This window comes from Pituophis catenifer, unplaced genomic scaffold, assembly GCF_029215685.1.
Source record: "Pituophis catenifer annectens isolate HBS135680 unplaced genomic scaffold, rPitCat1.0.hap2 SCAF_1, whole genome shotgun sequence".
In the NCBI taxonomy this organism is placed as follows: Eukaryota; Metazoa; Chordata; class Lepidosauria; order Squamata; family Colubridae; genus Pituophis; species Pituophis catenifer.
Genome location: NW_027256881.1, coordinates 280120469 through 280132910, shown reverse-complemented (window position 1 = coordinate 280132910; position 12442 = coordinate 280120469). Strand labels below are relative to the sequence as shown.

Genomic DNA, 12442 nt, shown 5'->3' with positions numbered 1-12442 from the left:
TTTAAAGGTGGTAACCAACACCTTGAATCGCACTCGGAAGACCACTGGAAGCCAGTGCAGCTCGCGCAGGAGGGGTGTCATGTGGGCGCAACGGGTTGCACCCATAACCACCCGCGCGGCCGCATTCTGGACCAGTTGGAGCCTCCGAGTGCTCTTCAAGGGGAGCCCCATGTAGAGAGCATTACAATAGTCCAACCGGGAGGTGACAAGGGCGTGAGTGACCGTGCGCAAGGCGTCCCGATCCAGAAAGGGCTGCAACTGGCGAATCAGGCGAACCTGATAAAAGGCCCCCCTGGCCACGGCCGTCATGTGCTCTTCTAAAGACAGCCGTGCGTCCAGGAGGACACCCAGATTGCGAGCCCTCTCTGTGGGGGGCAAGGATTCACCCCCAATAGTCAGCGATGGCACCTGCTGACTATATCGGGGCGCCGGCAGCCACAGCCACTCGGTCTTGGAGGGGTTGAGTCTGAGCCTGTTCCTCCCCATCCAGGCCCGCACAGCCTCCAGGCAGCGGGACATCACATCAAGGGCATCGTTGGGGTGGTCTGGGGTGGAGATGTACAGCTGAGTATCGTCAGCGTACAGATGACACTTCACCCCGAAACCACGGATGATCTCACCCAGCGGCTTCACATAAATGTTGAACAGGAGAGGCGAGAGGACCGACCCTTGCGGCACTCCCCATGCGAGATGCCTCGAGGTCGACCTCTGTCCCCCTGCCAACACAAACTGCGAGTGGTCAGAGAGGAAGGAGGAGAACCACCGCAAAACGGTGCCCCCTATTCCTAACCCCCTCAACCGCTGCAGCATGATACCATGGTTGATGGTATCAAAAGCCGCCGAGAGGTCTAATAGGACTAGGACAGAGGAGCAGCCCCTGTCCCGAGCCCTCCAGAGGTCATCCACCAACGCGACCAATGCCGTTTCAGTGCTGTACCCCTGCCTGAAGCCCGACTGGTACGGGTCTAGATAGATAGCTTCATCCAGGTGCCGGGGAAGTTGTCGTGCCACCACGCTCTCAACAACCTTCGCCACAAAACGAAGGTTGGAGACTGGACGATAGTTGGCTAATTCAGCCGGGTCCAGGGAAGGCTTCTTGAGGAGGGGCCTCACTACCGCCTCTTTCAAGGTGGCAGGAAAGGCACCCTCACTCAGAGAAGCACTTATAATCCCCTGGAGCCAGCCTCGTGTAACCTCCCGGGAGGCCAGCACCAACCAGGAGGGACACGGGTCCAATAAACACGTGGCGGCACTAATCTTACCCAGAACCCTGTCCCCATCCTCGGGAGTCACAGGATCAAACTCCTCCCAGGTAACATTCTCAAGACCTGCCCTCGTCTCCTCCCGTGGACTCATCCAGTCGGAGTCCAAGCCATCCCGAATCTGAGCGACTTTATCATGCAGGAATTGCACAAAATCCTCAGCGCGACCCTGCAAGGGATCTTCCCGCACTCCCCCCCGAAGGAGGGAGTGGGTCACCCTAAACAAGGCGGCTGGGCGGTTCTCTGCAGATGCGATAAGAGCGGAAATGTGGTTAGACTTTGCCGCTTTTATCGCCACTAGGTAGGTCTTGATATAAGACCTCACCTGTGTCCGGTCGGAATCGGATTGACTAGTCCTCCAAATGCTCTCTAGGCGTCTTTTCCGACGCTTCATCTCTCTCAGCTCCTCAGAGAACCAAGGAGCCAGTTGAGATCGGCATCGGGTCAGAGGCCGCAAAGGCACGACGCGGTCCAAAGCTCCAGCGGCCGCCCTTTCCCAGGCGGCCACCAGCTCTTCAGTCGAGTCGTGTGTTAGGGTCTCAGGGCACGGCCCAAGCTCCGTCAGGAACCTTTCGGGTTCCATCAGGCGCCTGGGACGGAACCATCTAGTTGGCTCCGTCTCCCTGCGGCGGGGGACGGCGGTAGGAAAGTCTAATTGGAGGAGCGAATGATCTGTCCATGACAAGGGTTTAATATCTAGGTCCCCTCTACCAAGATCATTCAACCACTGACCAGAGACAAAAATCAGGTCCAGAGTGTGTCCCCCTATGTGAGTTGGGCCTTGAACTAACTGGGTCAGGTCCATGGCCGTCATGGAAGCCATGAACTCCCGAGCCGCCTCTGATGCCTCACCCGCGGATGGAAGGTTGAAATCCCCCATGACGATAAGTCTGGGGGTATCAACCGCCACCCCGGCAATGACGTCGAGTAGCTCGGGCAGGGTCGCTGCCACGTGGCAGGGAGCCAGGTACGTAGTCAGCAAACCCATCTGCACCCCACGGCCCCACTTTACACAGAGGGACTCACATCCGGCTATCTGAGGAACAGTGGTCTCCCTCGGACAAAGACTTTCCCTAATAATCACCGCCACTCCCCCCACCCCTCCCCTGGGCCCTTGGCTGATGAAATGCATGGAAATAAGATAAAACTAAAATTGCTGGGGGAAAAGTATTCAAAATGTTTATCCAAAACCATGATTTATGGAACGGAATAATTTTTTTTGAATGCACAGGCAGATTCTTCTGAGGTTCTGTAATTACTGAAAGGGACATGTGTAATGAGGATCAATTCTGAAATGCCACAATTGCACACATTGTAGCTAATTTAAAAAGGCAGAAACCAGTGTAGAAAGTTAGCACCCACCCTTCTCCTAGAAGAATGAAATATTCTAGGAAATATTAAAAAGGCAGCATATTATACCTCCCTAAATGAGAAAAGGAGAAACATGCTCTTTGAAAGCAGCCCCCACCTTTGTTAATAGCCCCAGAAAGACTGGTGCCAACCTATCTACAAGACAAAAGGCTGGGCCAGCTTATCTACAAAACAAAAGACCTTCACTCTCAGGACATAATAGGATTAGCCCTCTACCCATCTCACCACATGGCACCTGGGAAGGTTCAACCAGCAAGGTTCAACTAAGCCAGGGCCTCAAGACATCTTACAAAGTTACCCCTGTATGGCCCCATGGGAGCCTGACAACCAATCAGAATACATGCCCTTGCCACAGGAACAGGAAGCAAGTTCAAAGTCCAGGAGAGGCTCTCTCTCTCTCTCTCTCTCTCTCTCTCTCTCTCTCTCTCTCTCTCTCTCTCCCTCCCCCCCTCCCTCCCCCGCCCCCCATGTGCTCAATTGCCCTGGACCTCAATCCATGTGGTCCTGTCCATTATTAAACCATCTTTCCAAACAGCCTCCATGTTTCCAGTGTCTTTCTCCCCACTTGGAACTGAACCCAGATGGACATTTCTTCCAATACCAGGAAGCAGAAGCTCTTTCAAGAAAGGGGCAAAGAGGAAAATGAAGAAGAGCTAGCCCTGGGAAATGTCAGTAGGCCTTAGAACTCAGGCGGGAGCTGTACAATCATATTACCTCATCAAAACAAGCAAGTGCAAATATGAAGAAAGACAAGGAGAAGCTGAAAACCCTGGAATGCAGCAGGTGGCAATTATATATATATTTGGATTCTTTTTGTAATCAGAGAAAGATGAAGAGGCAACATTAAGGATTGCATTACTTAATGGGATAATTTCTCCTTCAAAAAGCTGTTCGTAAAATTAGAAACTAGGAAATTTTATATAGGATAATAATAACCTTGAATGCCCTGGCTCCAAAAGCACAAAGCCCAGCAGGTTGAAAAACAATAGGCAATTCACTGTAATGCTTGCTGACCTACATTAAACATACAAAATGTAATGGGACAAGGAGGGCAGTGAAAATCCTGCTGCAGAAATCATTCAAAGATGATCCTCTATGTACAGATTAAGACACAGTGTTGTTATTCTTGGTGCAATGCAGCTACATACTTATCTGGGAGTCCACAAAGCAGCAGAGAGTTGATTATAAACAGCTTATTTCTATTCTAGTTAAGTGCTGTTTGGACTAATATGGATATACGAAGCTTGATTATTTATGGCTGTTTCTGAAATTCAGTGGGAAATAGAATTATCTCTGAAGCTGATCTTAATGAAAGTGTCTGGGTCAGCTCTTAGGATTTTCTTTTCTTTTGAACAGTATTGGCTTTAAAATATTGAATGCCTTTTGTTTGCTGCTTTACTCTTTGTGGTCCTTCCTGAGTTTTGATGTTGTTTTTGATGCTGTTCCCAGACTGCAGTTTATTGTATCTGATTTTATAAAGCCACCTGGATTTTTAAAAAAATCAGTGGTAGTTAAATAATTATTTAAATATTGTGTTCTTGTTTATACAAATTCAGGTCAAATTCTAACTGAGTTCTAGTCCTGTATTATCATAACAAGAAAGAAGCAGGGTTGGCCATACCCTCAGTGGTGAAATCTGAACCGGTTTGCTACCGGTTCACTGGCTGTGCAGTGCGCACCAAAAGGAGGCTTGGGAAGGTAATTAGAAGCGAGGGGAGGGATCAGCTGTGGCACGCGATTTAGCTTCGCTGGAAAGCAAGATTTCCTGCTTTCTAACAAAGCTAAACTGCACTGAACAGCTGATCTCCCCCCCCCCCCGCTGTTCTACCTACCTTCCCATGCCTCCTTTTGGTGCATAATACATGTGCACATGCGCAGTACGCGCCAAAAGGAGGCTTGGTAAGGTAAGTAGAACAGCGAGGGGAGATCAGCTGTTCAGTGCAGTTTAGCTAAACCCCGCTGCACAGCTGATCGTTGGAAATACCAGTTCAGAGGAACCGGTAGCTTTTTTAAACTACTGGTTCGCCCAAACTGGTAGTTTTTATCACTACTGGTTCTCCCGAACTGGAGCAAACCGGTAGCATTTCACCCCTGCATACCCCTAAGCAAATCTGAACCAGCTGTCATGGTTGATTCTGGCTTTTAGAGTAACTAAAAAGAGAGTTGTATGAGGCATACAGCCAGTGCTATTGCCCTCCGAAGCATACCATCACAACGTTCATCTTGAAATAAGATACAACTGTCAATCCAGTCATGTATGAAAGTAAATCATTTGGGCTGATTCCAGAAACAATAATGCTGACCCATCACCCGTTATTCTCTACTATATCAGTAATTGGATTGATACAGATACAGCTATTTATTTAATTTACATATTTGTGTGTGTGCAGATGAAACAAAGGTTACTACTGCACAAATATTGGGTTATTTAACAAGACAATTATGTATTTAAATTGCTTTCTGGACATTTAGAATTGGAACTCAAATCTATCATATGCAAGAGCATAATAAAATGATTTAAAAATAATCATAAGACAAGCTACTTCAAAAGATTAGTGTACATTGACAGGCCTCAGTCATGAAACTCAATGTATGACTTTGGCCCAGTCTCTGTTTCTTGGTCTAACCTACCTCATGCAGAATTGCAGTAAGGACAAATCAGGTGCACCATTTATGTTAGTTTGGGCTCATGGAAGGTAGGAAGAATATAACTAAATAAAGAAATGAAGGAAAATAAAACTCATAACTTAGAGTCTGAACAAACACTATAAATCTGAACCAATAATTATTTTGCAGGAGAATACCATGATTGCTGATTTCATTACTAGAATATATGAGTCATCCTTGCCCAGGCAAATGGCTTTCTCCTGATGGTAAATATTATGTAGCCTCTTATTTCAAGTGTCATAAGCATAAAATGAAGCATCTGTGATGTACAGTTAGAAACACTTCAGGTTCATCTGCTATCACAGTTTGTGCCTGTTATTAGAATGTTGGCTCTTCATCTGTTTCTAATTTCTACCCATGTGATTTTACTCCATCAAAGGAGAAGAATAGTTTACCATTGGCTTCTCCCACATAGAATGCTTGAATTGATGCCTTTGCCATTGACATTAAAATGACCCTCTGCGTCCAGCATCTTTCTATATTGCTGCTGCTTGATATAGGCTTGCTTTACTGAAAGGATGTCCTAGGTAAGGGTGACCCTTCTGGGAACATACAGTATACTCTTGACATATGTTCTTGATGTTCTTAGCTCATCCTTCCTAGGAACAAATGTCCTGCCACAAGGAGTAGTACAGCAGTGTGTGTGTTTGTGTTTAATGTTTGTGTGTGCACATGCTCACTAGGAGTACAAAGAGTTGATACTGACCTGATGACACACGATCAAGCAATCCCTACCCATTTCTAAATGGAACACTTCTCAATCTTATTACTCAGGTACAGAATATTAGGGAATTAAACAAAAATGATGCCCCTCCTTCTTGGAATGTAGGGCCACACTTAATATATTTGGGGAGACCAAAGGCTGCAGGTATGATGTAAGTGGAGTTGTGTCCTGCACATGAGCCGGGCCAGATTTTCTACCCTATTTTGGTGGAGGTATTTGTTTTAAAGCTATGCAAGTCTTTATGGTTTCTATAGATTCCTTGTGTTTCCAACCTCAGAAAACTATGCCATAGATTAAAAAAACCACAATTGCTTCAGTGTAGATGTCTATGGAGATTCTCAATCATCCAGGTCATGGTTGTCCCAAAGGTACTTTTCAAAAGGTAACTGGACAATCTTGGGTTTTTTTCCTTGAAACATTTTACTTCTCATCCAAGATGCTTCTGGTATCAGTGAAACCTAGATTCTATGGCATGGAAGTTGACTGGAATACTGAAAGCTAATCACTACTCTCAGCACACCAATTTGTTGTTGATTGAGAAAAATATGTGGGAACTTTTGAGTGAAAAGTGAGATATAAATTAATCAAATAAATAAATCCTGTCTTTTTATCTCCAGCATTGAGAAACCTAAAATACACTGTTCATTTCTACTGCAGGGTTAATAAACAACAACATCATTACTCTTTTGCTATGGAACCGCAGCTAAACATCAAGTTCATTTTTCTATATTTATGAGGTTACATATCCTGCTTTTCTCCAGCAGATGGCACTCAAGGTGGCTAATAAGAATAATTTTAAAACAATACATTAAAAGCTTACTAAAAACATAATTGAAATATATATTAAAATAACTGTAAAAGAACTTCAAACAATCTTGCAGCATTTCAATTTTTAAATAGTATAGTGCCGTGACTCAATTTTATTTGAAAATTAAAGGTTGTGGTTTAGGCCATTCTAAGACTGATTGCTGGTGAATGTTGGCTCAAAATTAACTTTAAGTTCATGACAGTTTTCATTGAAAGTCAGATTTGCATCTCAGTTTGATGCATTTGTGTTGTTGTTAATGTGGACTTTTAAACATAGATCTTGTCCTATACATATCTATGTAAAAGTAATTCTATACTAAATACATTATTATGTCAAAGACACAGTATTCTTGGTAAAAGACTAAAAGCCCCATATGTATATCAAGATTACTCCTTTTACTTCTCTAAAGCAGAATTCTATGACAAAAACAATTCTTGAGGTTAGTTCTTTGAATTTCTTTCAGAGCCTCTGGTTGAAAAGCAGTGTTGTCTTGATTCTGGAAGAAATGTTGTGTTGTGTAAATCAAGATCCTGCATGGATCATACTTCAAAAAGCTAAACAAGATTGAATTTGTTGGAACCGAGATGGGTTCATGCCACAATGCCGAATTAGATGCTGGCTGGGAAATTTAGGGAAGTGATTGAGATTGAGAAGTGCTAGTATAGGTTATTACAGGTCCCTTGCCCAATATGCAGGCCTTCTCTTTTGGGCACTGAAGTCTGAGTGTTGCAGAGAAGAACAGCAAAGTTGATTAGGGGACCGGAAGCTAAACCGTATGATAAACAGTTGCAGGAATTGGGTATGTCTAGTCTCGCAAAGAGAAGAATTACTGATGACATGACAACAGTCTTCCAATATTTGAGGAATTGTCTCGGAGAAGAGGGGAGCAACATATTCTCCAAAGCACCTGAGGGTAAGACAAAAAGCAATGGGGGAAAACTTATTAAAGAGAGATCTAACCTGAAACTAAAGGAGAAATTTCTTGAAAGTGAGAACGATTAATCAGTGGAAGAATTTGTCTTTTGGAACGGAGGGTGCTCCATTACTGGAGGTTTTCAAGAAAAGATTAGACAAGCATTTGTCCAGGATGGAATAAGGTCTTCTGCCCTAGGCAGGGGTTTGGAGTAGAAGACCTCTAAGGTCCCTTCGATCCCTGTGATTCTATGACTCTGATATCCTTCATGTTTTCAGAATGTAATTCTCGACAAGCAGAAAGCAAAAGTATTGTCAACATTTGACATAAAGAAGGTGCCATCTAGTGGAGAAATTAAGTACATTGTTCTGGGTCACCCTGAAATATTTTAAACACTTAATTGACCTTGAGTAATGCATTTATTTTCAATTAATTTATGAAATTCCACTACCCCCTCTCCCCTTTCTCAGATCTGTATTCATTTTGTAGCCCCAGTTTCAGGCATGTCTTTTACTGCCTGCTAAATATCTTTACTACCTGCTGCCTGCTAAATATCTTACTACTACCATGTCAGCCTTAATGTGAGCATCTGGGGCAGTGCATGTTTCTGGAGGAGATATTGATTGACAGATGTATGTAGCTCACCAACCGGAGCTTTCTTTCTAGAAAGAGGTATTTCGATGCAATTTGCTTGATGGCAGGAGAAATGAATAAGGTCAATCGAAGGTGCAGCAAGAGGAGAGAGGGCGGTCTGAGTGATCCGTTTGATGACTGAGATCATATGCTAGAATTAGGGAATGCCCAGCACCAGCAACGTTTCACAGTCCAAAAAAAGTATTAGAAGAGGAAAAAGTCTCAGTTAAGAGAAACGAGAAAGAGAAATGTCTCTACAGATCTTTAGGGGATAGCTAGTTGAAGAGATTAAGCTACTATTACATGTATCTTTAGCCCTTTCGAACTTGCTTCCCAGCAGGGGCACAATATGAAATGTGCAGGATGATGCATCCATGCTTCAATTATCTGAAGAATGGAGTGTCGTTGACGAAACTTTATGGCAGAGGTTTTCAAACTTGGCAGCTTTAAGACTTGTGAATTTCAAGTCTTAAAGTTGAAGTCCACAAGTCTTAAAGCTGCCAAGTTTGAAAACTTCTGCTTTATGGCATAGTATTGCTTTGCTTTACATCAAACACTGGCAGAACTGTCCCATGATTAGACTCGCCAGGGAGCCTTCACGAGATTTTTCTTCGGCAAGTTTCCTCCTCCACTGCAGGCTCATCCTGCATTCAACCTTTCGCCTGTGCGCCCTTTCGAGAAGCGGAACCTTGTTGCTTCCGGCCTCCGAATCCAGGGGAATGAAATTTCTGCTGGATCGCGGCACCGGTAAATAGATGCTCTCCCTCCGAGGCTTAAAAAGTGAGCCATGGCCTGGATGCAAAGGCTGCGGAAGAACAAATCGCTGCAATATGGACTCCCGATGATGGTGAGCGGTCGGTGATAGGACGAAGGGCAGCTAATTTGGGGGAGGAGGGGTGCTTGGAAGCGTGGGGGGGGGGGACTAGAAAGTGGTTGCACTTTGCAGGTTAGTATACCATAGAGGAGACGGTATTCTCGGGAATCGCGGCGCAAGGGCTGCTCCAACGCGTTCTAGGGGACGAACAAGTGAGAAATCCTATTGGCTAAAATCCTATTGAAGGCTCACCTTTTTCCTCGAGGCACGTTCGTCGTTGGATGCCACTCCTGTCAGTCTGAAAAAGGGGGCGTGCGTTTGCCATTTTGAGGGGGAAATATTGGAAATACTCCTCATTCTGAGCAGGGTGTCATTATTTGACACCTGTTCGCCCTGCTATTTGTCAGTATTGTGTCCTTTCCTTTCTATATGTAGGGGTGTCTTATACCATTAGTCATTCAGCGTTTCTCAAACCACAGCTCTCCAGAGGGATTGGACTACATGTCCCATTATTCGCTTGGCTATCTGGATGAGAATAATAAATATTGGACAACACTTGGTTGAAGACAACAGTGTAGAATGACTTATATAAATTAACCCTTTATGTGCCATGAAGTTAGTGTTGATTCTTTATTTTAGCTTTTCTCCAGGATGAGCTGTCCCTAACATGATCTTTCAGATCATCTGACAGTATATGCATTACTACTACAAATTGAGTCCTTGTTGGTCATCCTTCCACCTTTCCCCAAGACAGCTAAGCCTTCACATAATGTGCTCAAAATGTGATAACTTTGGCCTAGTCATTTGTGTCCCAAGTGAAAACCCTGGCTTGATTTTTTTCAAAAGTTCATTTGCTTGTCAGTTTGTTTTCTTGGGCTGTCATTCTCTCTCAACCCAACATACTTCACAAGGTTGTTATGGGGAAAGTGTGAGGAAAAAGTATGAGATGTTGGCTGCTTTGAGTTATTTATAAAAATAATAAAGGTAGGATAGGTACAGAAACATATAGAATGAAAAAAAAAATCTTTCAGTCCTTCTTTAAAGTCCAACTTTCACTTCTACAGAATGTCACAAGGAAAATCTTTTACCTCCACATTCTGAAGTTTGATTGTCCAGTTTAAGCCTGAAACCCACCATGCTTGTTCTGTGTGATGGCTGCAACTGGTATAATACCTATTCTCCTTTACAATTTCAAACAAAATTCACTTCTTTAGGCTTAGGATGTTTCTCACATACCTCCTGATACGCTTCCTTTTGAATGCCGGTTTCTCATCCAGTTCACTAGAGAGCTATCTACTGATGTCTATAAGGAGATAAATGTGTACTACAATGTCACAATGCAAACTTCACCCCTTGCATGTAAGATCACCACACACATTTTGCCATCATCATGAAACTACTTGTTGTTTTGAGAACTATTTAATATTTTAAGAATACTCTATTATAAAACTCTCTAGGTCTGGTCCATACATCTAGAACTACCTACATTTATACATCAGTTTTTGTTAGGAGTTGATATATGCTGCCACTACCTTCTTTTCTTTCCCTCCATTAGAAGAGAAAGGCTAAAACCAAAAAAGGAAAAGGAAATATCTGATTGAGAAAAACAAACACACCTTAAACACTGTATCTTTGAGTCACTCTAGCAAACTTTAGGGTACTTTACCAGATTGTAACTGTTCTATTTAAAAAAACAAATTGGCACAAAGATATCTGTTTAAAATAATATTTAGAATTTATGAAGAACACACAACAATTATAAAAATTAATGTGATTTAGCTTGAAGAATATGATTAGATTTTAAGGGAGAAAAAGGAACAATGAGTAGACCCATTCAAAATGATGATGAGGCTTGGGGGGGGGGTTGATGAATGAAGGAAACTGGGTAAAACTACTGCATACAAAATAAAACCAAATTGTAATTGTATGTACTCACTGGATCTAGAAGTCTGGGAGTATTAGATTGCTTCTGAGTTCTGGAAGAATTCACCCTACAACTCCCACTCCCTTCTTCGGGGGGGGGGAGTGCGGGAAGATCCCTTGCAGGATCCCTTGCTGAGGATTTTGTGCAATTCCTGCATGATAAAGTTGCTCGGATTCGGGATGGCTTGGACTCCGATTGGATGAGTCCAGGGGAGGAGACAGGGGCAGGTCTTGAGAATATTATCTGGGAGGAGTTTGATCCTGTGGCTCCCGAGGATGTGGACAGGGTTCTGGGTAGGATTAGTGCCGCCACATGTTTATTGGACCCGTGTCCCTCCTGATTGGTACTGGCCTCCCGGGAGGTTACATGAGGCTGGCTCCAGGGGATTATAACTGCTTCTCTGAGTGAGGGCGCCTTTCCCGCCGCCTTGAAAGAGGCGGTGATGAGGCCCCTCCTCAAGAAGCCTTCCCTGGACCCGGCTGAATTAGCTAACTACCGTCCGGTCTCCAACCTTCGTTTTGTGGCGAAGGTTGTCGAGAGTGTGGTGGCACGACAACTGCCCAGGCACCTGGATGAAGCTATCTATCTAGACCCGTGCCAGTCGGGCTCCAGGCAGGGGCACAGCACAGAAACGGCATTGGTCGTGTTGGTGGATGATCTCTGGAGGGCTCGGGACAGGGGTTGCTCCTCTGTCCTAGTCCTATTAGATCTCTCAGCGGCTTTTGATACCATCGACCATGGTATCATGCTGCAGTGGTTGAGAGGGTTAGGAATAGGGGGCACTGTTCCACGATGGTTCTCCTCCTTCCTCTCCGACCGCTAGCAGTTCGTGTTGGCAGGGGGGCAGAGGTCGACCTCGAGTGTCTCGCATGGGGAGTGCCACAAGGGTCGGTCCTCTCGCCCCTTCTGTTCAACATTTATGTGAAGCCGCTGGGTGAGATCATCCGTGGTTTTGGGGTGAAGTGTCATCTGTACGCTGATGATACCGAGCTGTACATCTCCACCCCAGACCATCCCAACGATGCCCTTGATGTGATGTCTCGCTGCCTGGAGGCCGTGCGGGTCTGGATGGGGAGGAACAGGCACAGACTCAACCCGTCCAAGACCGAGTGGCTGTGGCTGCCGGCGTCCCAATATAGTCAGCAGGTGCCATCGCTGACTATTGGCGGTGAATCTTTGCCTCCCACAGAGAGGGCTCGCAATCTGGGTGTCCTCCTGGACGCACGGCTGTCTTTAGAAGAGCACATGATGGCCGTGGCCAGGGGGGCCTTTTATCAGGTTCGCCTGATCCGCCAGTTGCAGCCCTTTCTGGACCGGGACGCCTTG

The 12442-nt window shown here is 44.9% G+C and overlaps 1 protein-coding gene across 1 annotated transcript in view; it reads left to right on the top strand.

Moving 5' to 3' along the window:
* Positions 1 to 9130: 9130 nt before the first annotated feature.
* The window catches only part of COX16 (cytochrome c oxidase assembly factor COX16), a 32349-nt gene continuing 29037 nt past the window's right edge, over positions 9131 to 12442 (top strand). The window contains exon 1 of the mRNA XM_070939354.1: positions 9131 to 9225. Within this exon, the coding sequence (XP_070795455.1) occupies positions 9166 to 9225 (60 nt within the window). The 5' untranslated portion in view covers positions 9131 to 9165. The remainder of the gene's footprint in view (positions 9226 to 12442) is intronic.